General features: G+C 44.0%; 1 protein-coding gene across 3 annotated transcripts in view; it reads left to right on the forward strand.

Moving 5' to 3' along the window:
- The window catches only part of ZBTB46 (zinc finger and BTB domain containing 46), a 50,004-nt gene extending 26,885 nt beyond the window's left edge, over positions 1–23,119 (forward strand). For 2 of the 3 annotated variants that reach the window (XM_018073952.2, XM_018073953.2), the window contains 6 exons: positions 2,769–3,050; positions 8,925–9,097; positions 10,242–10,293; positions 10,386–10,697; positions 16,510–16,685; positions 20,010–23,119. In XM_018073952.2, the coding sequence (XP_017929441.1) occupies positions 2,769–3,050; positions 8,925–9,097; positions 10,242–10,293; positions 10,386–10,697; positions 16,510–16,685; positions 20,010–20,396 (1,382 nt within the window). In that variant the 3' untranslated portion in view covers positions 20,397–23,119. The remainder of the gene's footprint in view (positions 1–2,768; positions 3,051–8,924; positions 9,098–10,241; positions 10,294–10,385; positions 10,698–16,509; positions 16,686–20,009) is intronic. The other variant, XM_018073954.2, reaches the window with a different exon arrangement.
- Positions 23,120–25,993: the final 2,874 nt, after the last annotated feature.

The raw sequence follows: 25,993 nt of genomic DNA on the forward strand, positions 1-25,993 counted from the left end.
GAAGTGACGGATGCTTTCGATTCATATAATTCTTTGGCTAAATCTTTTTAAAAGGAGCTGCATTCTAGAGAAAAGAGAAGTGGTTTTGGAGGCGCCGTGGAGAGGAACTTGGTGCATTTTTTTGGGTTTTGGTGTGCCGGGAGTATTTTAGTACTTGTGTGACTAAGTGGATATTTATTTTGCCTTAATGTGTATTTGATTATATTACATCAGCTATAAATACTGGAAGCTCTGAAGCATCTATTTCACTGTCTGTCTCTAATCTTGGCTTTTGAGGAACATTTAATGTCTTGTTGTGGTTACAATTAATCTGCGTGTGTTTTAGCAATTAGTGTTTATGTGCAGCAGCGGATTCTGGCAACTGTCAATCAGCAGCTGTAACAGGCTCTGAGAAAGGATGGCAGAAAACACAAGGTGCTTTCCTGCCTGCCTGGTTATTTGGGAACACAGTTTTGTGGACCAACACCCTCTCTGGCCCAAATTATGTGCTGTGATTCCCCGTGTAGGCAGTGAGGAGCAGAGGAGTGGTGGTATTACCATGGTTTTGATGTGCTGAAGCTCTCTGTTACCTTCTCAGTTTAATGGGCTAAAGTTTAATTTACTTTCTTCACCACCTTTTCCAACAGCTGCTGGTTCTTAATGTCTTGTAATTTCCCTTTATGTGGACGTGCTGGTTTGTTTTAAAAAAACCTTAATTATCATCTAGAATAATATCTATCCCTGTGAGCCATTAACGGAGGGGTGACAAAATACATAAAAATTCGAAGCATTTGAATTCTTCTTGGCTAAGATTTAATAAAACTGATAATATGATACTGTACAAGCAAAACACAGATGGAGGGGGAAAAATGGTTTGTTTTAAACAGAGAGCATCTCTGATAGTTCACATTTATGAACTACCTACTGTGTTGGTAGCCCCCAGTCGTGAGTATTCCCTACATCTCCGGGGTATGGGAGCACTCTGCCTATGATTGCTTTTTCCTTATTATTTGCTTTGAGGCTGTTTGTTTTTTGCAAGAAGTGGAAAAACTTAAGAGTAAGAGGTATTGGCAGAACAGTGCAGCTTAGTAAAGCCGATCTGGACATGCTGTGGAATCTGACATGCCCTGGGCTGGGACTGGGAAGTCCACTGGCTGCTCCTGGCTCCACGGGCTGGACACCTCGAGCAAGTCACTGAGCCTTTCTCTGGCAGCCACCACCTGTAAAATGGAGATAAAAATAATGATATTCCTTCAGCTGTTTTCCAGGCTGCAGGAGGTGGGCACGGTACCAGTGTCCTCATTAGCATTTTTTTAATAAGGCTCTGCAGATTAATGCCTTGCCCTGGATTGAAGTTGTGGAAGCTGAGTGCTGGTGTGTCACACTCTGCCTCCTCCCCTCTCCTGGGCTCTGCTGCCCTGAAACCTGGGCAGGAGTAAGTTTATTGCAGTGGTGTGTGTGGACAGCACCTGAATTCCTTGCCCTGAGGAGTGCAGGGTAGATCTGTGTATTGATTTTGTACATGTGGTCCCACTGCTTTGAGCTGTAATAGTTCCCTCTTGCTTTAAGTAGATTTAAATCTGTTTTAAACGAGGAGGCAATAAAATGTTCAGGATCTGCAAAACAGCTTCCTTTTCCATCCGATTGCTCATTTTCTGTGCCTTCTCTTTGGATTTGGATTTTTTTCCCCTCTACATCTTGATAGGAGAAATGCTACAAAGGCATAAGTTTAGGAGGCTTCGGCTCCCTTTGCCAGGTGCTCAGCTGGGTTTTGAGTGTGTCAGCTGTGTTTGCTGCTGCAGATTGTGGAGTAGGTAATTGCAGTTTGGTTTATGCACTTTATAAATGGGCTAACAGCCCTTTTTGTACATCATTTTTGTTGTTTTGTGTGAAGAATAGAGAGGAGTCTTTGCATAAAAATACATAAATTATTTAAGATTATGAGAGAGTCAAAGTTCAAACGAAAGAGAATCTTCAGTTAGACCTCCCAAGAAATACAAAAATAAACTGTGCTTTAACAGGGAGGAATTTACCTTATCATAGCTTTTTTTGGTTTTGTTTGGGTTCAATAATCGATATTTTATTAATAATTCATTACATTTTCATACAGTTTCTTTGTAGCTACCTGTTGTTGTAAAGTGGCTGATGTGTATCTTTTGGGGTTTTTTAACTGTATCAGTTCTGTATAAAACCCACTCTCTGATAGGTGCTGGGAACCACTGATTACTGTGTATTTTCTAGATAAGTGACCCCAAGGGATTTATACTACTTAGCAGCCCACTATTAGAGGCTGTCTATTACTGGATTTTTCTAAACCTTCATCACGGGGAAGAAATGAAAGAATGAAAATTTGAACTGCCGGAGTAAAATTATGAAGAAAACAGAGCTTAAACCTTTGAATGTAATTTCACTACTAGCAGACTACCTTGAAATCTTAATTTTATCCAAGTATTGGTTGTGAAGGAGGCAACACCTCTGTCCCTCCCTCTGCCCTGCCTTCAGAGTGTGTGGTGCTGTGGTTAAGCCCATTTGGTGGGGCAGGTGGGCACGGGCTGGAAAAACAGAACTCCCAGATTTGGAGGGAAGCACTTCTCATTGAGCCTTTGAGTGGCCAGGTCTTGGGGACTTTGGGAGAAGAGGGATGAGAAACAGCACTCTCATGTGAAAAACAAAGCCAAAATAAGTGTTGCTCCATTCCTGGTCCTGTTGTTTGTATCCCTGGCGGGGCAGGCGCGTGGTCCCGCAGCCGCGTGTTTCCCGTGTCTCTGACAGTCCCTTCCATCCCGCAGGTGCTGATGTGACAGGGACAGAGCCCAGCAGCTCTGACAGCAGGGGGGAGCGGCCGGACCCCTACTCCAACGTGGAGGAAGCTCTCCTGGGCGGGGAATCCAGCTACATCCACCAGCCCCTGACTCCAGAGAAGGAGGACGCGCTCCAGGCCGCCACGGTTGCCAACCTGCGCGCGGCTCTCATGAGTAAGAACAGTTTGCTGTCCCTGAAGGCCGACATGCTGGGCGAGGACAGCTCCCTGCTCTTCGAGTACCTACCCAAAGGCACCCACTCGCTCTCTCGTAAGTTGGTGTTCTTATATTTTTATTTTTATTTCGTTTAAGGGAAATCTTTAGTGAGAAGGAAACACAGGTCACCGCCTCGTTTCTTACTGCCGATATGTTTGTGTCCAGTTTCTTTTTTTCTGTAAAATTTGGAAACCTGTGTGTGATGTTGATCCATGGAAGAAAATACTCCGTCTGTAGGGGTTGTCCTCAAATTTCTATTTCACTGCTTTGCAAAGTGGTACTTTGCAAACAAAATACAAAATATTTGTGGTAAAGGAGTAGCTCCAAAGGTTTCGAATCCAAACTTGATCGATGTCGAACAGCTTTACTGTTGCTCCTGTGTCTGTGGAAACAGTTGGGGTGTTGCAGATTGCATGTTCTTTATTTTGAGCAGTTTAATTTTGGACCTGTAAGTAATGAGCAGCGATTGATTGTTTTGTTATACGTGCACATGGAAATGAATGTTTTTCTACTGGTGATCTGTTGGAGACAGCTGATGTGAACCATTAGGTGTGGAGAGCTGATTTTTCAACATGTTTTCTTCATTGCAGATTGATTCTCTAGTGCATAAAGAGAGAGAAATGATTAGCACTGTATTTTAATAAATCCCTCAGAAGGTGGGGATGTCATTTGTGACACTGAATAGAGCAAGCAGCAGCTTTGTGAGGACTACATGTAAATTTCCACGAGAAAATGTTTGTTTTCATCTGTGCTGAGAAAACTGACCAGTTAAAAAGAACGAGAAGTTCACTTAATATATCCATTATTCTGTTTTCCTTCAGTTTCCTCAATGGCAAAAGATAAATAACTTTAATGGTCACAGAATCAGAGAATGAATCAAAGAATCACAGAGTAGTTTGGGGTGGGACCTTGAAGACCATCTTATTCCACCCCTCCTGCCATGAGCGGGCACACCTTCCACTTGACCAGGTTGCTCCAGGCTCTGTCCAAGTGGCCACCTGGTCACTGGAGTTGTAGGACAAGGTAGTGGCAGACTTAGTGTCTCCTTTCACTTCTCATGTCTAAACAGTGGTATTATTTTTTTTAAAAATGTTTCTAAAGAAACTCAAGTTTCTGTACCTTGTTTTGCAGCTCAAGTGTTTGTGGGGAATGGCCGATGCCGCATTCTGCTTTCTCTCGCAGTAACTCACTGAATGATCTGCAGTTAAATCAGATTTAGATGGTTCAGGCTGCGCTCCAGGGTTGGAAATCCCTCCATGGCAATGGAATAGCACAGATTCTGCCTCAGTTCAGTGGCTGGGTTTGCGTGCAGGGAGCAGGGTGCCCTCAGCTGGCACCGGGACAGGGCGAGCCTGGATCGATGGTGACCGCGGGTGATTGATGCACCGCGGGTTCCGATCCGTGACTCGTGACAGGTGGAATCAGCACTTTCATCTTCTGTCATGATAAACTGGAGTAATGATGGGGCTGCCCTCTATCCATCATCCTTCTCTTGGTTGGAGGATTTTAGGTTTTACTTAAAAATTGAAGCACCACTTGGCATAAAGACAAATGAGTACAAGGCAGTCATAAATCCAGGCTGGGAATTAGAGATTGCCCAACCAGCTGAGAAGTGAAATTTGGGGACAGTCATGGTGTAGGCAGAAGACCTACTAAAATAAACTAAAATAAAGCTGGATACATTAGAAAAGGGGGTGGTTGATAGCTCACTGAGGGGTACCATGGCTCAGGAGGTCCTTCCAGCATGTATTTGAGGTCCCTGCTCTCCAGTCTTCTCACTATTACTTGAATTTCACTCAGCTGAGCTTCAGTTGTCTTGTCTTTATGGAAGCAAAGTGAAATGCCCACGTCAAAAAGAAGGCTGCCTGCTTGATCTGTAGCTCTCACACCAGTCGGGGATGTCACTGTGGCCTGGTAAGAAGATTTTTACAGAAGCAGGGAGTTAAGGGATGTATTTTTCTTTCATCTTATTCAGATTCACAGGTATCAATTTATTTTAATCACTTGAAAAAGATCTTCTGATAAACGATTCACTTTTAAGTGGTCATTACTGAATACAATAGGGCATCAAGTTTAATGAGAATTTTCGGTGTATAAAATGACAGTGAGGTGAGTGGTAAGAAGATTGTGGAGATCTAAAAGCACAGTCTAGGCTGGTGCTGGCTTTGTAGACATTTCTGACGTTTTTTTCTTCAAAAACAATTTGAGGATGTTGAGTCATTTTAAGTCCTGGGTTATATTAAAAAAAAAAAAAGTAAAGGAGGGAGGAGTAGGCCAGAACACAGTGAAAAAGATTGTATTTAACAAAACAACCAAACCCAGCAGTTTTCATCTATCTGATATGAAAAAGAAATGCACTAATTTGGAGGATTATAAGTGATCAGTCTCTCCTGACTTTGAAAACTGTGAAGTGTTTTTTAATCTTGGCTGCTGTCACTGGATGTCTTTTTGTTCTCTTATGAAGCACTGCAGTACATAACTGGCTCAAGGAGCAGCATCCAGGTTTATTTTACTTTTCTGGAGGAAAAAAGACTTAATGGAGGTGGACAGATGCAAAGAGGATAATAAATATGTTTAAAACTTGGACAAACCGTTTCTAAAGGGGATATTACTCTCCAAGTCACTGCATACATTAAAAGGTTTTATTTGTTCTTCTGCATACTTCATGCTGTTGTAAAAATTAGAGGATACCCCAGGGTTTTCATTTTACCCCGTGTTCTTTTTTCCTGATTCACTCTATATGATATGATCACATGAGGTATGAAGCTATTTGACATTCTTCTCGTGGAAAATGAAGCGCACGACGCGTGTGGGGGGCTGTTGTATCACTGTTAACCAGTTCAAACTAATTTAAAATCAGTAGGAAAAATTTAAATACCTTGCCATTTCGGTGGCACAGTTGCCAGATAACCTGCAGCTGAAGGGCTCTGCGAGTTTGACGTTCACGATGTGCGATCAAGACTGACGTTGTTCATATGCTTGTCAGAAATCTGAACATGCAGGTTTTGCAGGGAAAAAAGTACATGTGAGTTACTCATGGGTAACACCGACATCACCTGGGGAACTGCTGGCTATTGAACCTGCATGGCTTACTACTGGGGGGGTCTTTCAGATGAGGCATCATGAGAAATTCAGTTTTCCTGGTCTTTTACGTGTTTTCTTGGTCTGTCTGTAAAAGCAGGTGGTTGTTCTGTGATTTCTGACCTCAGCGGAGCGTTTCTGGGGAGCTCCTTGGTTTAATAACGTGTGTTTTATTCCGTTTACGAGCCTGAACTTTGGTAGCATTGTTCCACACGGTTACGTCACGTGGCCAGAAGTCTCAAAGACTTTAGTCGAACGTTTTGAGCTGGTTTTTTACCAAGTATAATCAAGAGAACGGGAATTTTAACATTCATTAGAAAATGAGGTGGTTAGTTCACATCCTTGTTTTCTTATTAAGGGAAAAAAAAAAAAAGAGAGAATTTTAAGACCGTGGGATGACTGGCTCCCTTAAAGGGCAACTTCCACGTTTCAGAATAGCACATTGCATGCTTTTTTATATGTCTAAGTTTGGCTTTTCCTGTTTACCCTGTTGCAACTGAAACTGTTTATAGAAGCAATTCCTATGAAGCTTCCAGTCCAAGTGATTACATGGTACACAGAGCCCTTTTCTTTTGGGCAAACCAACTAATAGGTTATTTTTAGTTAGTGGTTCATTGGAGCCAATAATTTATTCTTGCACTGGATGTTAGGGAACACATTTTGCACAGTGGTCAACTTTTCCCAAGAGGAAGTTAAAGGTATTCAGTTTGGCGTGGAATTTTTGTACATGGTAAACAAACATTTGGGAGAGAATGGATACAATTTTAAATGAGATATAATAACTTTGCCTTTCACTTTTCCACAATAATTTGCTGTCTAGCTGTCAGAGAATGCTGCATTCATATAAATACTGCTAACCCCCTGCTTCATCCTCTGTATGGAGGAAAATGCTTTTGATTTCTGATTTAGGAAGTTAAAATACTTTTGATTAAAATTCATTTCTGCAAAAATTTAGGAGGGAAAAGGGTTTCTCACAGCACTAGTCACAATGGGGCAAAACATAAATCCAGGTGCTGTCTGGGTTCTTGTGTACAAAGTGTGGGTCATTGATGTGGGTTTCTTTTCTTGTGTTACTTGTTGAAACCAAATAAATATTAATTATTGTTTGAAAACTCATCTTTGTACTTTATTGTGTTGTACGTCTTCGTGGCTCAGTTGGATGATAGTGTATTGTTTCTTTGTGCTCTATTTCACTGCTCGCTCATGAGCTTTAACTTTTGCTTTAAGAAGTGCAGAGTTTCTTGGGAGCCTGTGGAACTCTGGAGAGGTGCTAAAAAAGAATTAATCAAGCCAGGCCCCACTGGCTTATCTTTACTGTATGCTGAAGTACCATTAGTTAAAGGAAGTGCAAGCCAGAGATGCCTCTGGGGCAGTTTGAATCAGTTTGGGATGTTCAGGGAGGAAAAAAAAAAGGAATGTGTGGCTGTCTAAGCAGGAATTCTGCTGTGGACTTGGAGAGCTGGATTCCTGCTAACGGTTTCTAACAAAAAATACTGGTGAATTCCTGATTTTTCTGATTTTTTTCCTATCTTCAATTTATGAGACCTTAGCATTTTGTTGTCCTACCCTTAAATTACGACAGCAACACATGAGCACCACCGGAGTGAAACTCTGGAGCGTTGTTATCCCAGCTGAATAGAGTTAACTAAGTTGTGACAGATTTCAGTCTGGGATCAAAGCGGAGGAAGGTAAATCAAACATCCAGCTTGTGGCACAAGAGCAGAATTTCCTTTGATAGCTGATAAAAAACAGTAAGGTTTGGGATTGTTCACGTTTCTTGGTGTGGTTTCACTCGAGTGCTTTGTTGTCACCCAGATCACAGCGCTTTGTATTCAGACACAGCGTAAACTGTGACTTGTTATTTGTAGCTGCATTGGAGAGTGTGGTTTTTTTTGTATCCCTGAAGGTTTCAATCAGACTCTTTGGTACTGGAAATGGAAAAGCCTTTAGGCCATAGAGTGCTTTAAATATGAATTTGTTTATTTTATGCCGTATTTGCTTCTGGTTTTGCCTCCTTGCTTTTCAAAAAGAACCACCGGCTCAATATGTCATTCCAATATTCATTCAAGGTGTGTGCTAAAGTTTGTTTAACAATTTATAATGTACACTGATTTTGATGACACAGTCTTTATTTGTATTTAGCTTTGTCACTGATTTTCAAGACAGTTTCTGGAATATTGTTTTCCACTTGGTTGTTGCTACAGTGCAGGCGAGAGGGTGCAACTCTGCTTGGGCCGGACACAGCGTGATTTCCTTTTGAACTAAGGGAGATTTTTAGACTGTAATGACTGTTAGGTGTAATTGAAGAGTTTTGTACAAATATTTGAACTTCCATGCTTGCTAACTGTAGAATGACAGGAATCCTTTTTCCCATCTTTTGTAAAGCACTTTGAGATCAAGGACTGACAGCCCAATATTAAATAAACCACCACGGACAGATCTTGAAATCTGAACCTTTGACATAAACTTTCAAGTTAGTGGAATGAAGTCTGTGTGTACGTTCCTTAAAGGTGGAAATGTATGTGTTTGGAATGGTGCTTCTCCAAGAGAAATGTGATTGCTCTGGATATCTGTGCTGCACTGTGCTTCTCTCTCCCGACGGACTCTGTAGTGACCGTGCCGTGCGATGTAACTCCAGCACATGCGTTTGGGTGGGGAGGCTGGTTTTAAAAAAAACAAGGAACCAACCAGAAAGACCAAAAGCCTGGCATCCCTGTCCTGCTGCATTCCCTCCCACTGACAGAAGATGAGCTGCAAGTGCTGGGGCGCTGCCTTTGCGAGGCCGTTTTTAAAGCCACCAGCTGGTGCTCGTTCACGTGGGTGAGACTCGTTTCCTGTGTTCCCCAGGGCCTGGCACCAACTCGAATCCTTCAAGGGGCGAATGTGATGGCAAAGTGGAAGCACCATCTCCCCCGCTGCCTTCAGCACACCTTGCCACTCAGAGCCCCCCCGGGATCTGCTCTTCTGGTGAATTGTCACCAGAAACTGTGATAAAAGGAGAGGTGCCTTCCTCAACCCAGGTAAGATCGAGGGGGGAAGCGCAAAGAAATTGAAATGCAAAGGTGTCTGTTTGATCAAATCCTCCTCAGTTAGGAGTTTGAAAGGCCTAATACCTTCTACTTTAGTCTGTTAGTTTTTTTTAAAAGGAATATAGGTTATTTTAAAACTAGAAGTCTGTTGAGGTCAGGGCTAGTGCTGTCCCAGTTTTAGCCTTTTTCCCTTACCTGAACAAAATTTCCATTCAAAAACCTCTGGGTTTTTTTTAGATATACCTGCCCTTTTTGTTGTAAATCCCTTAATTTGCACAACATTGCACACAAGCATATAATAATGGCATGAAGATAGCCAAGACCTCAGCTACCCATTGCTCACTTCTGGTGTTCTGCATTGGGATTTCTTGTTACTGCCTAAATTTGGACAGAAGCGGGCTGGCTCTATTACAGAAGTCAGGAGTTTGACCTAAAATCTGTAATTTTCTGTGGCATGTCCTAATGTTCTTAAGTGATGCTTTAATTCTATTAAACAAATGGATGGAAACACAGATTTTCCTCTGCAGTCCCTGTAGGGTGAAGTGAGCTGGTCTGCCTGGTCTGCACAGACCTGCCGAGGCTGCAATGTGCCTCTGCCTCATACAGGGTTGCCATCTGCCACACACTGGCATATCGTGAAGGATTTATGAAAAAAAAAAAAAAAGAATAAAATCAGCTTTTATTTAGAATTTGGCCCAGCAGTGCCAGAGAGCATTGCATAAAGGGAGCTACACAGAAGGTGTTTGTCTTCTACGGGCTTCTCTATGTGGAAAGGAAAAGTAGCTGTGGAGGGCTAATGGAGAATTTTCCAGTTCTGTTGTATCTGCTGTAAATTTTCCACCCAGTGTTTCCCGCTGGCCTGAGTGGGAGCTACGGATGCTTAGTGAGACTGGAAACTGAGTGGTTACCCAGGACCTAAACAGGAATGTTGGTTACTGCCTTCAAAACACCAGATCCTGCAAAACACATCCCAGTTCACTGCTTTGGCAGTGAAAGCTTTGTAAAGGCACGTAGGGTTGCCAGGTCAAGTGATTGAGCCTCCTTTAGAGAAAGGGGGAAGGCAGTGCCAGCAGTGGGAGTTCTGCCTGCCAGGACAGATCCTCTGCCTTAACCTCCATGTGCTTTTCCTTTGCAGGCCGCTTACGACAGAGTGTTGGCACTTTGGCAGTTTGATAACTCTGACTCAGGTAAGCAGAGAGAAATATATTTCTTTAAGCTGTAAATTATTTTACACCTGAAGGCACTGATCTCTGCACGTGCATCCGTGGTTCTGTTTCAGATACGAGTTTCTCGAGGCCCGAAGACACGGACCTTGCCGCCGATGGGACGTTCCTGGATTCGGCCCTGGCCAAGAGGCTGACCTGTGGTTTCTGCAGGAGGGTGTTCCAGTGTGCTGAGGAGCTGAAGGAGCACATCCATGAGCACGCCTTCTCCATGCTCCTCCCGCTGGATGTGGTTGACTGCTCCCGGCCCGGCCTCGCCGACAGCGTTCCTGCCGGCCAGCTCGGCCGCTTCCAGTGCTCCAAGTGCCCCGCGAGCTTCACTCTGAAATCCAACATGGATCGGCACGAAAAGACCATCCACTTCCACTGTAAGAAGATGCAGTGTCCTAACTGTGCCAAGCTGTTCCGCGACAAGACAGACTTAAACCGGCACCTTCTGTCCGTGCACTCGAGCGAGCGCACCTTTGTCTGTCTCTGCTGTGGGAAGGGCTTCGGTACCCAGAAGAACCTCAGTAGCCACGTGAAAACGTGTTACCTGGGCTCTGCCCACCTGGCTGGGTTGGAGCTTTTGGACAGTGTAGGACCAAGCGAGGATCCTGAGGATGCATAGCTGCTGTTGTGTTATTATGAGACGCTTCCTTAAACTAGGAAAAGCAAATTGTTCCGCGGCTCTCGCGCTGCAAATAAACGTTCCACGGGTGTCATTTCAGAGGGTAACTCCCCAAAGCTGATCAGTTGATACTGTGGTGGTTCCAGATCCTGTGTCACTGCAGCCTCGGTGCAGTTTTTGTGCAGAGACAACTTTTGTCAGTCCACACAAGGGGCACTTTGGCTGTTTTATTGGTGTGCTCATACTGTGTTCTTACACTACCTTCAACTTTATCAGTAGATCTCAAAGTGCTTTATAAAAGAAATGGTGATGTTTTCCTCCTATTTTTTTTTGGAAAATAACACATCTCAGGTCATTGAAAGTATTAGTAATAGAGCTAATAAGAGAATTCAGTTGCAAGTTCTGCTCTAGTACTGTGCCTTTAGATAATTTGGGCTTTTCAGTGTGGATTTAGGAGCTGTGGAAGCACTGGGTTGCTTAGCCCTGTAAGCTGTTTGTAAAGTCTGGTTTTCTGTGTCTTTTAAAGGAGAAAAACATGCTGCTTGTTCGTATGTGCAACAGAGTATGTTATTTGGGCTTGAAAGTTGTCTCAAAGCTTGTATGTTTTATTGGTATTGTATTTGAGTACTTTTAGGACTTCTTTTTAAGAATCCTGGAGTATGGCTGTGGTTCTCAGGAATTCTGTAAATTTTTGTGACTCGTTTGTTTTATATACTGTAATTAATAGCCAGGCTGAGCGTGTGGTGTTGAAGCAGAGGAAGGGGATCTTCATATAGATCTAATTGTGACTTGGGCTGTGTACACAGAATCAGTAGTGGCTGTTCCTACTGGGTAGAAATCTCACTGTAATTCCTGGTTTATTCTGTGAAATTCACTTACTTTTTAAAAGGATTAAATATTTCTGTCTCTCGCTGTATATTTACATACTAAACCAGATTATGGTGACTGTGAAATGAAAGTAGCATAATTAAGTGCAGTGCTTCCCAGCTGCTCTGTGTGCAGCACAGCTTGGCAGTGTGTGGGGTTGCTTTCCTCAGTGGGTGAGAGACAGCTGAGGAGGAAAAAGCTTCTACAAACGTTCTTTAGAGTTCCTCAGGAAAGTTCTTTCTAGTTGTACTGTTGCATCTCAGGGAGACAAAATATTTAGTCATGCACAAAGTGGACTTAAACAGCCTGGAGACTCTGGTGGGGAGCTTCTTCCAGAGCTGTTTCCTGTGGAAAGATGAGAGAACCCCTCAATTCCTGCTGCCCTTGGGCTTGTGAAGAGGGAACAGGTATATTCTGGTGCAGCACTGCTCTGCTTGTTCCTGCTGCGAGTTGGAGCTTCAGGGAGACATCTCTGTGCCGTGCCAGGGCTGGGAAGCTGGGATTTCCCTGCTTGGCTTGGTTCTTACTCTTCCTTTGAGCAGGTTGCAGTCAGAATTGAGAAGAAGTTCATATATAATCAGGGTAGTACATTGTACTTTAATCATTTAGGCTTGAATTTTACGGTTTTTGCAAAGTCATGTTTATTTTTTCCACTCTTGTTGCCATTGACGTCTTTGGCATCGGGGGTCTCAGCTGTCTGTGAATGTGTGTAGTTTTTAGTCTGTCAGCTTCCCTTGTGACAGATGTCAGAGTAATTGCCTCGTGATTTATTTTGCTCTTAAATAACCAGCAAGTAAGGGAGGAGAAAGCTGAGCCAGGAGACAAAGTTGTGACCAAATGAGTCTTATCTGGAAATCTGGGAGCAGCAGGGTAGGATTTGTCTGAAATTGGAAAGTAAGATGCCAGCAAAAGCAATTTCAGCAACATTTGAAAGGCTTCATTCATGTGATAGTTCATGATGTTTCATGTTTGTTCATTTTTCTCATGTTTGAGAATTTAATTTAACATTAACTTTTTTTTTTCTGTAGTCAGGTCAATTCACTGTCTCTAGTAGAAGTTTAAGTAGTATTTTCCTTGGCCTGTACATCAGAGTGCTTCCCAACATCGGCACTGGGAATTTCCAGTGTTTCCCTTCAGGATCAGGACTAGGATTTTTAAGTTGTTAGAACCATAGGATATAGCAGAGCAGAGCCTTACTGGGCTTGTGCAGAACAGGTGATAGAAGCAGGATTTTTTTGCTGGGAAATGGCATGGGAGGATGATGGGAAGTGGATGAGTCTGACAATTAAATTACACCTCACTATTTATAACCTTAAGTATAATGGGCATTAAGCGGACAAGAAGTCTCCTAAAGTTTGTGAATTCTTCATAATAACCCAATGAGTGCAGTATTTTAGTGATTATTAACTAGGTATCAGTTTACAGAGTTAATCCACAGCAGCTCTACCAGGCAGGGCATCACTAGTTCTTTTTTTTCCTCTCTCAGGGATGTAGGAGCCTGTTTCCTTTAACAGCCTCACTGAAATAAGTTACTTGAAATGACAATACCAAAGGCTTTTTCCCAAGCACTGTTGTGTTGGTTTTAAAAACACGAATTTCCATAAATATTTTAGTGACATTAAGTACACAAATTTTTGCTGTGGCACTGTTTTTATTTCCTTCTCCATTCCTTGGTGCTGTGTCCAGTAGCTCATCATCTACGGTGCTGCTGTTAATCATCTCGATGATCATGTTAAAGATGATTTCTTAGGACCTTAATGCTGCTATATTTAATGCTGCTCCATAAAATACTGTCATTTAGACAAAGATGATGCTCATACCAAAGCTGGTATGTTGCTCATTAAATAGATGTACTGTGGGTGCATATATTTAACAGGACTGTGAAAATGTTAACTCTGCAATACAGTTACTTTTCTGACAATGCTGCTGATTTTCAGGTGTTTCCTTTTGTAGATACAAGAACTAAATATGTGGCTATTTGGTGAAAAAATAAAAGTATAGCTGCAAACAGTGTTCTGTGAGTATTTTTAAATAGAAGTGTACTAGAAGCTGAAATGTTTTTCTTGAGTGATTTAAGCTAAATGCAGGTGTGAGGGATCTTGGGATCGGACAGTGTTAGGAATAGTCTTGAAAATACATGGATGTGCTGGAAGGAGGTGGTTGTTGGTGTGTGGAGGAGGGTGCTGGGGGTGCAGGTCATGCACCTGACATTGGGTGTTGCCTTTTCAGCTTTGCAGCAGCTCAGCCATGAAATAAAAGGAGAGGTGTGGGCAGGGAGAGCAGGCACCTGGTCACCTGGGAATTGACAGGATCAGGTACGACCTGGTGATGTAGGAAATAAGGTGTTTTGTGGTATTATTCCCTTAAAGTACCTTTGCTTCGTGATCCCGGGATCTGGTTGCTGTCAGGATCTCTGTGTCAGTGTTTTCCAGTGGTTCCACCCAGCTGGCTTACCTTGTGTGGACTCCATAGTAACAGGGTTATTAGAAGTCTGTGTGTGGCCTGTCACTAATGATCGAGTGGTTACAAGATCAGACTGGAAGCATATTTGTCATAAGTAGCTTTGTATCCTAAAATCACAAAATTGCCACCTGCTGTAGGAAAACGTGGGCTCCTTGCCTCTGAGTGTGTAGATGAGGAGGGGGGTGTCAAAACCAAAGGAGAAGATAAAGCAAAAAGTAGTTTTCCTGTAATAAAAAAGAGAAAGTTTTCATATTCTGGGTGTTTAAAAAAAAAAAATATGTTAAAATGTTATCAATGAGAAGATCAGTGTGGGGTAGGAGAATGGCTGGTGTTTAGGTCACCAACCAGAGCTTGCACAAGGCTCTGGGCATCAGGCCATGCTCAGGCATCTCCTCTGGGAGATTCCCAAAGCAAGTTCAGAGTCTCCTGAACACTCTGCCCTGTCGCAGTGGGTGAGCTTTGCTGACAGGTGAATAAAATATTCCTTAGCCTTGGCTTTCCCTGGTGTCAGTGTTGCAGCCATGGCCCAGGTGAGTTGGCACTTCTCTTTTTTTTTTTTTTTTTTTTCCTTTCCCTTGGCCTAGAAAATTCTCTTGACAGCTTTAGAAATGTGCTGAGAAAACAGCAAATCACCCAACAAAAGCAGCTGTGGGCTGGACCACCACAGGTGCTGAGCAGCCCAAGCCACCGAGTTAGAAGCCCAAGAACAGAATATAAGAATATTAAATACAATGCAAACTGATAATCAGAGGAAGTTTTTTTCCCCACAGAGTTGCCTGTGTGTAGGATGCGTTTAATTCTGAGTAGTCAGAACAAATGCTGAGATAAACTTTGTATTATGGCAGCTTTTAAGATCTTGAATAATGCTTTTAGTGTGTATTAGAACAACAGAAAACTCCTTAGAATACTTTTTTCTAAGATGAAATGTTGAAATGTTTGCTCTGATTGTGCAAGGGAGGTGTTACCTTATTTAAAGGTGTCTTTTAATAGTGTCAGGTGGTTTTGCACTTCTGCATGAGTGACAAATGTAGCTACTTTTCACAGTGTTTCTATTTGGAATACAAGACAAAGTAAATTTTAAAAGCAGAAGAAAAAAAAAACCAGCCCACGAATTGGGCATGAAATGGCACCAAGTACATGGGCTTACTGTTTTTCCTTAAAAAGGCCATTTTTCAGTGTACAGTAGAACTCCAGGGCATCACCTGTGACCTACTGAGGACATGCACTGTACACACACCTAGTAGGGCATTTATAGGAGGTAATATTTCATTAAGCATCTAAAAATACTGCCAAGTACTGTCTCTTTTAGGAGCTAGGTAGTAGGTCTGGTATTCCCTGATTCTCTCAGCTCTCTTCCACAGACTCTCATTTACCAAGAGCCATTTGCATACACGTAAGGAAGTTGAGATCATTAACCAGAACTTGCTCTTTTTCCCCCTCCTTGTTATGTTAATATATTGCTTTGAGAAATAACAATAATTAGGAGAAAAGTGGGTGAAAATTAACATAATAATGGGAAGCAATAGAATAATGAGAAGCTGGAGATTTAAAATCATCTCCGTGTGGACAGTCACTTCCAAACTTGTACTGGGGGGACGTCCTCAGGGAGCAGCAAATACTCTGTTTTCACCTGCTGTATTCTGTGTGTGACACTGTTGCTGTGTTTGGGGGAGGAACCAGGGTTGGATAGCATAGAGAGTGGTGGTTTTAATTGTTCTCTTTCTTCTGGGTTATCCTCAGTCTCTGCTCCTTCGCCAAAATGCTCCTGGGGTTTGTGATGATGTTCTTGCACTGCTGCATAAATAGCAGTAAAGCACATAGTGCTGTTGGGGTGTTACCTCTGTAGGCTTCTGTTCCTGGCTCCCTGCTTCCTCCACAAGTAATAGGGTTAAAATTTTATGTCTTGATATTTAGGATAATTCTTTATAATAAAGCAGAACTTTAGCAGGTTGCCAGCCCTCTTTATTTCCCCTTCAGCAGGTGTTGGGCAATGTCTGTAACAGCCTGTTGCTAAATGTTTATGTGTTGCCTCGTTCAAAAGCTGCTCTGATAAAGGTACTTAACCTCTTAGCTTCAATAACAGAAGGGCAATAATGTAATGTAATGATTAAAATATATAGGTGGTTAAGGGGTGAGAGTGTGATTTCACAGTGAACTAATTTAATAGCGAAATAGTCAACCAGAAGACTGTTTGGAGACGTTCTGAGATGAACCTGTGTGTTCTGCTTGCTCTCTTACAGTCAACGAGTTCACAGTCATCAGGAAGAAGTTCAAGTGCCCGTACTGCAGCTTTTCAGCCATGCATCAGTGCATCCTGAAGAGACACATGCGATCCCACACGGGAGAAAGGCCCTATCCCTGCGAGATCTGTGGGAAGAAGTTCACCCGCCGGGAGCACATGAAGCGGCACACCTTGGTGAGGGCAGTGCTGGGGGAGTCAGCCTGTTTGTTGGGGTTTAAAAAGAAGAGAGCCTTCACCTGGTTTAAGTCTGGGTTTTGTTTCCCCTCCTGGGGCTCGACTGAAGGCTTCTCCTGTATCTTTTTTCCCTGCCTTTCAAAGGCCTTATGATTGGCTGCCTGTTCATCCAGAGCTACCTCCTCCTGCTCTCCCAGCTCAGCTGGAGGGTTTCCAAGGTTTAAATTGGATATTAGCAAAAAATTCTTCATGGAAAGGGCTGGCAAGCCCTGGCACAGGCTGGAATCACCTTTCCTGGGGGGGCCTAACAGATATACAGATGTGGCACTTGGGGGACATGGTTTAGTGGTGGGCTTGGCAGTGCTGGTGGAATGATTGGACATGATCTTGGAGGATTTTCCCAACCTTAACAATTTCATAATTCTATGATTCTGTGTGGAAAGCTTTAAAATACATTGCTCAGCCAGAATTCAAGGCAAAGCTGCTCTGGTCTGGCCATGCTTAGTTATCAGAAATACTGTTACACCTTATTAAAGAAGGGCTGCTCAGCTCCGGCTGCGAGGCTGGTGCTGGTGTCTGGCTCTTCACAGCTTCCTCAGAAACAAAATTTTAAGCCAAACATTGATTATTTTTCTTTTTAGGGTAAAATAATTCCCCATCCTAAAGAGGTCCTCCAAGCTTGGTGTAGAGGTGCTACTGTGGGAGAGCAGATAGTTTCTAGATGATTATTTCAGCAGCAGGTGCCAGCAGTGGGCACAGCTCACCAACAGCAGTGCCCCAGCACCGGGATCATCGGGGGCCTGCGTGACAATTTGCCACAAACCCCCCCCACCTCCTTCCCTTCCTTCCCTGTACGCTTGTGTCCATTCGGATGAGTGCCCAGCCATCTGCTCGGGGGACTGGCTGCTCCCCAAGATGTCCCTTCCCTATTTCCTTGGGGCCTTGCGGCTCTGGTGTTCCGGAGGCACATCCAACAGTGAGCTCAGTCCTGCTGCAAGCACACAGGTTTCAGGATCAGTTACTGGTTTTGCAGCAGGGAACACCTTGTCGTGCCAGCTGGTTGCCTCCAGCATTTTATTTCTGAGAACTTTCCCTTTTTTACAATTCTTTTTTCGTGAACTTAGGGTGTTGTCAGCACATTTACCCCCCTCTTCATTGGAATATTGGTTTTTAGTCAGTTAGAATATGATGTTGCTAATGGCATGGTCTGATACTGAGAGTCAGATGCTGTTTCTGTGTTTAATACTTACTAATTTGGCAGTAAGGGAAATAAGATTAATTTCTGCTCAGCTGCATCCAGGAATATGGTTCTCTTTGAAGCAGCTGACTGAACTGCTGGAAAGGAGGGAGAGAAGTGATCAGGTTTTTAACAGATATTCAGCCTACTCTAGTAGAAGGTGTCCCTGCCCATGGCAGGGGGTTAGAACAAGATGAGCTTTTAGGTCCCTTCCAACCAAAACCAGTCAGTGATTTTGTGATAATTACAAATTGCTTTACTACCTGGTTTATAATTCCTTCTTTTTATGGCTCATTTAGCCCTTATTCTGCACCCCTGACCACTTTCTGTTCTCCTATTCAGCTTTTGATGCCTGAAAATCATTCTTCTACGAGTTAGAAGTGAATGATACCTATAGATCCAGCTGGATGACTCTGACCAGCCCTGTCCAACTGCTTTTGAAAAAAGGAATAAAATCCAATGCCTTTGCTTGATGCAGTAGAAGAATGTCGTGGGGACTAGCTCAGAGCAGGGGAACCTGCAGCCAGAGCACATCAGAGGCACTCCCAGGCTTTGAACACGGCTGGGACTGGTGTAACACAGAGCCTGAGCCAGTGTCCTGCAGCAGCGAGGGCTGAAGGGGCTACGATGGGTCAATTTGTCCTCTTCCCAATCAGCTTTAGCTCAGCTGAGTATTCTGGAGTAGAGGGTTATGGAGAATCAGGTTAGAGCTGTTGATCCCGTGCTGAGGCAGGAGCAGGGAACTGACATCCAGGCAGCTGCTTTAAAATATAAGGAAGGGCTTTAACTGGCAAAACTTTTCCCACAGGCTGTTGGGAGCATGGCAAGAAATGAGTTAAAGAAGGATTAGGGGCTGGTGATATGTGTCCCAAGGCTCTGGTGGCTGATGGGCTGTCCCCACATCATTGGCCACTGGATCCTTATCTGCTTCTACACCACTTCCCAAAGTGTCCTTGAGGATCAGTTCCAGCCACAGGGCATCAACCAAGGCAAGTGCCTGGGCTGTCCCCATGTGGTGTTAATATATAAAAGGAATATATATATAAAATTTATAATATATATTAGGCAACCCTAAAATAGTCAGGCAGTTGAACTAGAAGATTGGCCCAGGTCCCTTCTGACTGAACTATTCTATATATAAATAAAATTCATATATGTTTTATGTGTGTATATATACATATATATATATACACACAAAAAATGAAGATACCTGATGAGGCTCCTTGTGATGGAATTCAGGGGTTCTCCCTGCATTGCTTTCCTTTGGCAGAGGAGCAGGTGAGTGGTTTGACAAACTCCTTGCCTACCATGCAGGGCAAAAGTGGCCAAGGACAGATTTCACTTTTAATTGGGTGATTTGTTCTTCTCAGAGTGTGTAACTTTGCTCACTGAGTCGTGAAGTGTTTGACTTTTAAAGTGATTTCTGGTTTCCTACAGAGCATTTTCCCACTTGCCACATGTTCTGTGATAGCTCTGTATGCCTGGGATTCTTGGTCATAGAGTGCAGCCTGAGTTATGGAACAGAAACATTTGTGACAAACCAAAGTAGTCAGAAATAAAGTCACAAGTGCAGCCAGATGCATTTATTTTTTTTTTTTTTGAGATACAGGATGCATTCCCAGTTCTCCTCTTTGGTTCTGGGCAGCAGTAGGATCAGGATGAAGATGACTGAATCACCATGACATTAACACTGTTTTGGTCAGGCTGGTTCTGCTCTGATCTGCACAGAACCAGTGCTTGAGGGTGGGTTTTTTTCCCTTATTAAGTTTTTCCTCATGGTGGTGCAATGCAGCTCTTGCACCCCAGAAAAACAGAAAAAAAAGGGGGAGGAAAACAAGTGCAAGTGTTAAAAGTGCCTCTCAGAACTACTAGATGATGAATGGACAATCCCAAAGGATTTTCCATTGTGTGTCACCATTGCAGGGTTGAATTAATGGTGGTGGGTTTGAGTTCACAGTAAAGCCAGTTGTGATCTTGGGTTGCAGCAGTGGATTTGCCTTCGCAGAGGACGTGGGAGCGTGTCCTTCCCTGCAGCTCTCATTCCACCTCTCTTGGCATTAACCTTTCTGGTCGTTCTCCTTTTCCAGGTCCACAGCAAAGACAAAAAGTACGTCTGCAAGGTGTGCAACCGGGTGTTCATGTCGGCGGCCAGCGTGGGGATCAAACACGGCTCCCGCCGCCACGGCGTCTGTGCCGACTGCTCCGGCCGCGGCATCGCCGGGCACCTGGACCACAACGGGGGAGAAGGGTCTCCAGACGAGTGTTACCCTGGGGAAGGGCAGTACATGGAAGACCCGGATGACATCAAAGTGGAAGGAGACGAGGAGATGGGAGACGACGACGACATCAAGTGGAAGGACGACGTGGGGATGTCACAAGATGATGTGATTTTAGATGACGACAAAGATGTTGACTCCCCGCAGGAGCCGGACAACTCTGGGGAGAACGACAAGGATTTTACCTGGATTTCTTAGGGATTACTTTTTGTTTGGTTTTTGTTTCACTCTGTTGTTTGTAGGGGGAGGGAGGGTGGGGAGGAAGGAGTATGTTGGAAAAAACTTAAGTAGCCTTGTTGTCGTCCATGTGTGCAAAATAACTCTCGTGTTTTCTAAACAAGTCCTTCTCTGTTCCACTCAGACACTGTCTTAGCAGTGTCGCTTCCAGCGGCACGACTGACTTCGCCTTCCCTTTTCCTCCTTCTCCCCCTGGGAGCCCCCACCCGCCCCTCCGGCCGAGCCAGTCAGGATGCATGTGAGGGAGGTGGAATTTCTGCAGGTGTGAGGAGGCTGGGTGAAGCATGAGTCCTCCTCCCCTTCCCACCCTGAACCGAGCACCAGGGAGGTTTTTGTGTCCGAAGCAGGTTGGTTGGTTGGTTGGGGTTTTTTTAACACCTTATCTGTGCTAAAATCCCAGCAGCAGTGGAATTCCAAGCTAACATTGTGAAAGCAGATGGATGCATGCGTTGGAGGGCTTCCCCTGATGACACAAGCCTTTTGCAAAGTTATTTAAAGAGTTTTTATTATTTTTTATGGAGCCAAATAGATCAAAAGGCAAGTCAGACTACAGCCTTACAAATACTTCTCTGAGACCCTCAGCTTCCAAAAGAATCACCATCAAAGACAGATTGTGACTTTTCTTGGACCTACTGGCATCTTACCCACATCCTGTCTTCCAGCCTTGGTTATCCGCGGGCGCCGAAACGCGTGTTGGTGCTTCCGGAAGCACCTTTTGCTCTAGAGGACACAGGTGGTTCTGTACCTGTCATTCTTCTCCACAAATATCTCCACTTCTCCCCCTTTGCTCAGCTGCCTTTTTCGTAAATATATGCAAACCGTAGCAAAAACGAGGCATTCGGCCAAGTGCAGGATGAGCTGGGAAAGGCAAGAAGCCAAGGTGAGGAGATCCCAGTGGGGTGGAATCTTGCTGCTCCTGTCCCATGGACTGTGGTGGGGCCAGGATTTCACCTGGGTACCTCGTTCTTCCTTGCCAATTTAAACATTCATCACTGGTAGGTGTAACAAACACCTACTTAATTGATGACAAAAACCTTCAGCGTTAGCTGTGCTGGTTTCGTGTAAATTTTCAAATAAACCATTTTTTTCTTTAAATAAGAAGCAGGTTTCTCTCCCAGAGTCTCCTCAGACTGTGTGGGGCCGCTCCAGGTATTTGGATTCTCCCTGTTCATATCGGCCACTGTTGCCTTCTTCCAGCTACACCTACATAACAGTAACAACGTGTATTGGAAGTGTCTTGTTCCTGAGATGCAGCTTGTTCTACCTTCACTTCTTTGCTTCTGGTGCTTTTTTTAAACAATAATAAAAAAAAAAGCTGAAGACCTCACTCCTTCCTTACCATCGAGCAGTTTTCTATGATGTCTGTGACAGTGGTACCTTGAAACCTGCCACAAAAGACAACCCAGAAGCCAAATGACTCAAGGTGCTATTTTCCTCCCTGCAGGCCAGAGAGCATTCCTGCAGGCCTGGTGGTCCCTAAGGAAAAGTGTGGTTCCACCCAGCAAAGGAATTAAAAGCATATTGTACATAAACTCCCATAAAGAAAATCATCTGGAAGGATTTAAGGCACTCGGTGCCGGGATTTGGTGGAGTGCAGTGGGAGCTTCTGTCCTGGCACTTGCAGGAGCTGGTTCTCTGTTCATTCCCTGATTCCAGTTGCATCCTGGGTTTATGGCATTCAGTCCTTTTCTCTCTGCTCCTCAGTTCCTTGCGGACATTCATTCACCACGTCCTGTCTGCATCCATCATCCCAGTTCACGCTGGGAGCCTCCCAGCTCCCAGGCTCCTGCTGGGTTGGTCTGGGGGGTGCCTCAGCAGTGTGGGAACACGGGTCTTTCCTAAAATCCTCTGTGAGGCCATGCCAGCATCGTTGCTGCTGCTCCTTGGACTGGAGGAGTTAGTGGGACTTGTTGCTTTTGCCAGTGAGCATGGATAACCCTCTCCCTTAAATATGGGAAGAGCAGAGTGGGTTGTGCAGGAACATTTTGATTAACCTGTAAAAATCTCATTTTGCATTTTAGCTTCTTTTCCTTCTCTTCCCCTATTTAAAAAGCTGTAAAAACCCACCCAGTAGGTCTTGATTGGACCTTTATATACCTTTTCCCAGCAGTTTTTGGGGGGGGGGGGTGTTCCAGAATGAGGACGTTCCCTTATCCCACTTCTGGCCCCCCGGCGTGCGGGCTCTGTATTTATTGTCATTTACCCTGTAAATATGGAGGGGGTGGGGGTGCCTGAGGTCCTGAACGTGCAGCCTCACCTGTTAAGTGTAGACAAATACATACAGTACTTAAAGATTTATCAGTAGCTTTGCTTTTTATATGTAAAAATCTATTTAAAAAAAGAATTTTAAGACCCAAACAGTTCAAACCCCTGGGTTTGTGTGACATTCCGATCGCCCATCCCCTCTGATTCCAGCGTGTGCATCCACCTTCCAAGGAGGAGCAGGTGTGGCCTGAGTCCCCCTCTTCCTCCTGCCCTCGCCCTTGGGTGACTCGATTTTGTAATTGGAGTTACGGGGTGCTGAGCTTGACTTCACAATTCCTTTGGAAATGCTGTATTATTTTCTTGTCTTTCCTTATTTTTATTAAGGGTGGGCAGAGAGCCAGGCAGCGCTCAGGAGTGTTCCCTAATTGTGCCACTTCGAGGCTCTTTGAGCTGAGGATGCAAAAAATAAAGGCAAATTGAGAAAAAAAAAAAAGGAGAGAAAAACGGAAAATCCACATAAAAACTAACTTCTCCCAGGTTACCATTATAACCTCACACGAGCTTCTGTCCCACTAACACCATGTACCAAATAAACCCCTTCTAACACCTGATGTCTAGTGAAGTGCTTTGTTTTGATGGAGGTGTGCAGAGTTGGGAACGCAGGAATTAATCTTCAACCTTCCGTGCTCCGACTTGGGTTCAAAACCAGGAATTTGGGCGCTTTTTTTGTATGCTGAAACTTTATAATAAACTTCCTCAGTTGCTCCAGGTGATCGCATCCCTTCAGCTTCTCTCCGGGATCTCTTGGATCTACTGCCTATGCAAACTTCTGCTCTTGGAGATTTAAACAAAACCCCACTAATTCTGCCTGTTCTGCATCTCGTCTTTGTACTTCCTTTCAGGGCTTTGTATACTTCACTGAGGTTCCCTTTTTTTAATTTTTTCTAAATATATATATATATATATATATGTGTGTGTGTATATATATACAGACTTAGTCCCGAAACAAATAACCCCCATAGAGGTAAAACATGGATACACTTGGCCTCCAGAACTTGCAACTCATTTTTTTAAGCATTTATAAATGTAAATGTTCCTCCTTGAATTCCTTGATTATCCTAATTTTTTATTTAAAACATGAGTGCCAGGAGTACAGAGCATTTTGGCCACGGCATGGAACAGGGGATGAAGGCATTGTCCTGCCTGTGCCCTCTGGAAAACATCCCAGGGATCCATGGACTTGGACAGTATCTTAAAGAGTGGAGACAAAGGAGGTCCTTGGTGTCTGTCAATTTGGAATTTCCAAAAATACTATTTAAAAATTGTTCATTCCCCAGCTTTGTGTGTTTGAAGGTCACCCCAAAGCCTCTCAGCTGCGGAGTGACTGTATGGAGGCAGAGGGGTACATCCCTAAGGAAGGTTTGCAAAATGACTGTCCTTTCCCTTTTCCTTCTTTTTTTTTTTAATCAAAAATCAACGTTTTGGACAACAAAGCGAGTATTTTTTTGTACGAAAGGAAACCCACTCCAGCATTACTTCCCCTTTTATATCCTCTCCCACTCCTGCCTTTAAACACTCTGCTTTCCCAAAGCGAAGCCGTGTGGCTTTGGGGGGGGTGGGTGTGTTTTGGGACTGATGGCTCTGTCCCTGTCTCCAAGCAACCCCCCCAATACTCCCCCTTTTGCACATTGCCCTTGAGGAAAGAAACTCCATGAAAACAATGCAAAAACTGGAATTTTTTGCAATATTCTGAAAGATAATCTTAATTTTCGCTCATTCTGTGACACGTGCGACTCCTACAAAAGCCATAATTAATGGTTCCTTTGATTTTTGTAGATCCTGAATTGTGTTTTGAATTTCAGCCTTTTTTTTTTTTTTAGTCCCCCCTAGTCAGAGTGCTGTGTGTATGCTTTCATATATATTTATTTTTCAACGTGCTTTAAACCTGTCTACAAAAATAAAGCTGAACAAACACAAAAAGGACGGTGTTTGAAGATTGTTGATTTTTTTTTTTTCTGGGAATATTCTATATTATACTGACTTTATATTAATTATTATAAACCTGTGTTTGTATTGAAGATGTGTTTAATATTTTGGGGAGGTTGAGGAGATTTCGTAACCAGAAGTCAGTGGGAGAACATGCTGTGTTGTACTGATTTTCTGTCGATGTAGTTCAGGTAAATCTGATTTTATTTTCTAGTTGCTGCCCGGTTCCTTGCCTGCCGGGGGCTACCCCTCGGATAGAACCTTTGTGATGGGATTTAGCTTAGACATACCTGCAAAAATCAATCAGTTTCAATAAATTGGGAAATTGCTGCTACAATTTTGTCTGGTTTTTCTTTTTTTCTTTTAATACGTAGTTGTTATTATTTTCCTCCTTGCCCTGTGTTTAAGGATGGGGTGACATGGGGGGACCGTGGGCACCACCCAGCTGCAGCCCCGTGGTGCTGCAGGGCTCTGCATCCCCCTCTGCTCCTGGATGCTGGGATGGGGGTCCTCACTCCCCAAAACCTCCCTTCACCCCAGCAGGGAGCTCTGCTCGCCCTCAGGCTGGGGGTGCTGCTCCCTCACCCTTCCCCTTTCCCATCTCTATCCCAAACAGGCACCTTGTGGCTCATTCCCCCCGTCCCTGCTGCGTGTTGGTGGAAATTTCCTTATTTTTAGGGCTTTATCTGAAATTAAAACAACTCCCAGGAGGATGCACAGGGTGATGCCACTGCCAGGGGATGCAGGAGAGGGGGTGGCAGCAGGTCTGGGCGTGCCAAGGGGCCCAGGGTGCCCACCCTGCCTGTCTTAACAGTAACTAAAGAACAGGAACCATCAAAAAGAAAATCCAAATACTGGTTGGATTTTTTTCCTTCTAGATCTGATGCATCACATCCCCAGAGGGGACAAGGAAACCTTCCCACAGGACAGGAAGGTGGCAAGGCCACCAGCCCTCCCTGTCCCCTCCCTGCATGGGGAAAGGAGCAGGGTGGCATGGCCTGGCCAAACCCAGTCCTGAGCAACTGCCTGGGCTGGAAAGTGACGGGACAAGAAGGGAGAAACGGTTTGGGGGGGTAAGGGGTTTTTTTGGGTAAAAAGGGGGTTTAAAGTGAATTAATTCCCTTAAAACCCACCCAGGGCTGGAGGCATCCTGCGGCCCGCGCGCTCTCGTGCTGTGGGAGTGGTTAAAATGACGAATTTTCGTATATTTTATTTAAAAAATAAAAACCACACGAAGGAGAAAAAAAAAAAAGAAAAAAAAAAGGAAAACAAAAAGACCCCTCTTTGTGCAGTTTGGCTTAGTGCAAATGGGCGCATTCCTGCAGGCACTTCCCGGGGCATCGCCCCGGAGGGAGCTGCTGCTCCCC

This window comes from Manacus vitellinus, unplaced genomic scaffold (genome assembly GCF_001715985.3).
Source record: "Manacus vitellinus isolate BGI_N305 unplaced genomic scaffold, ASM171598v3 scaffold_26_pilon, whole genome shotgun sequence".
Classification (NCBI taxonomy): Eukaryota; Metazoa; Chordata; class Aves; order Passeriformes; family Pipridae; genus Manacus; species Manacus vitellinus.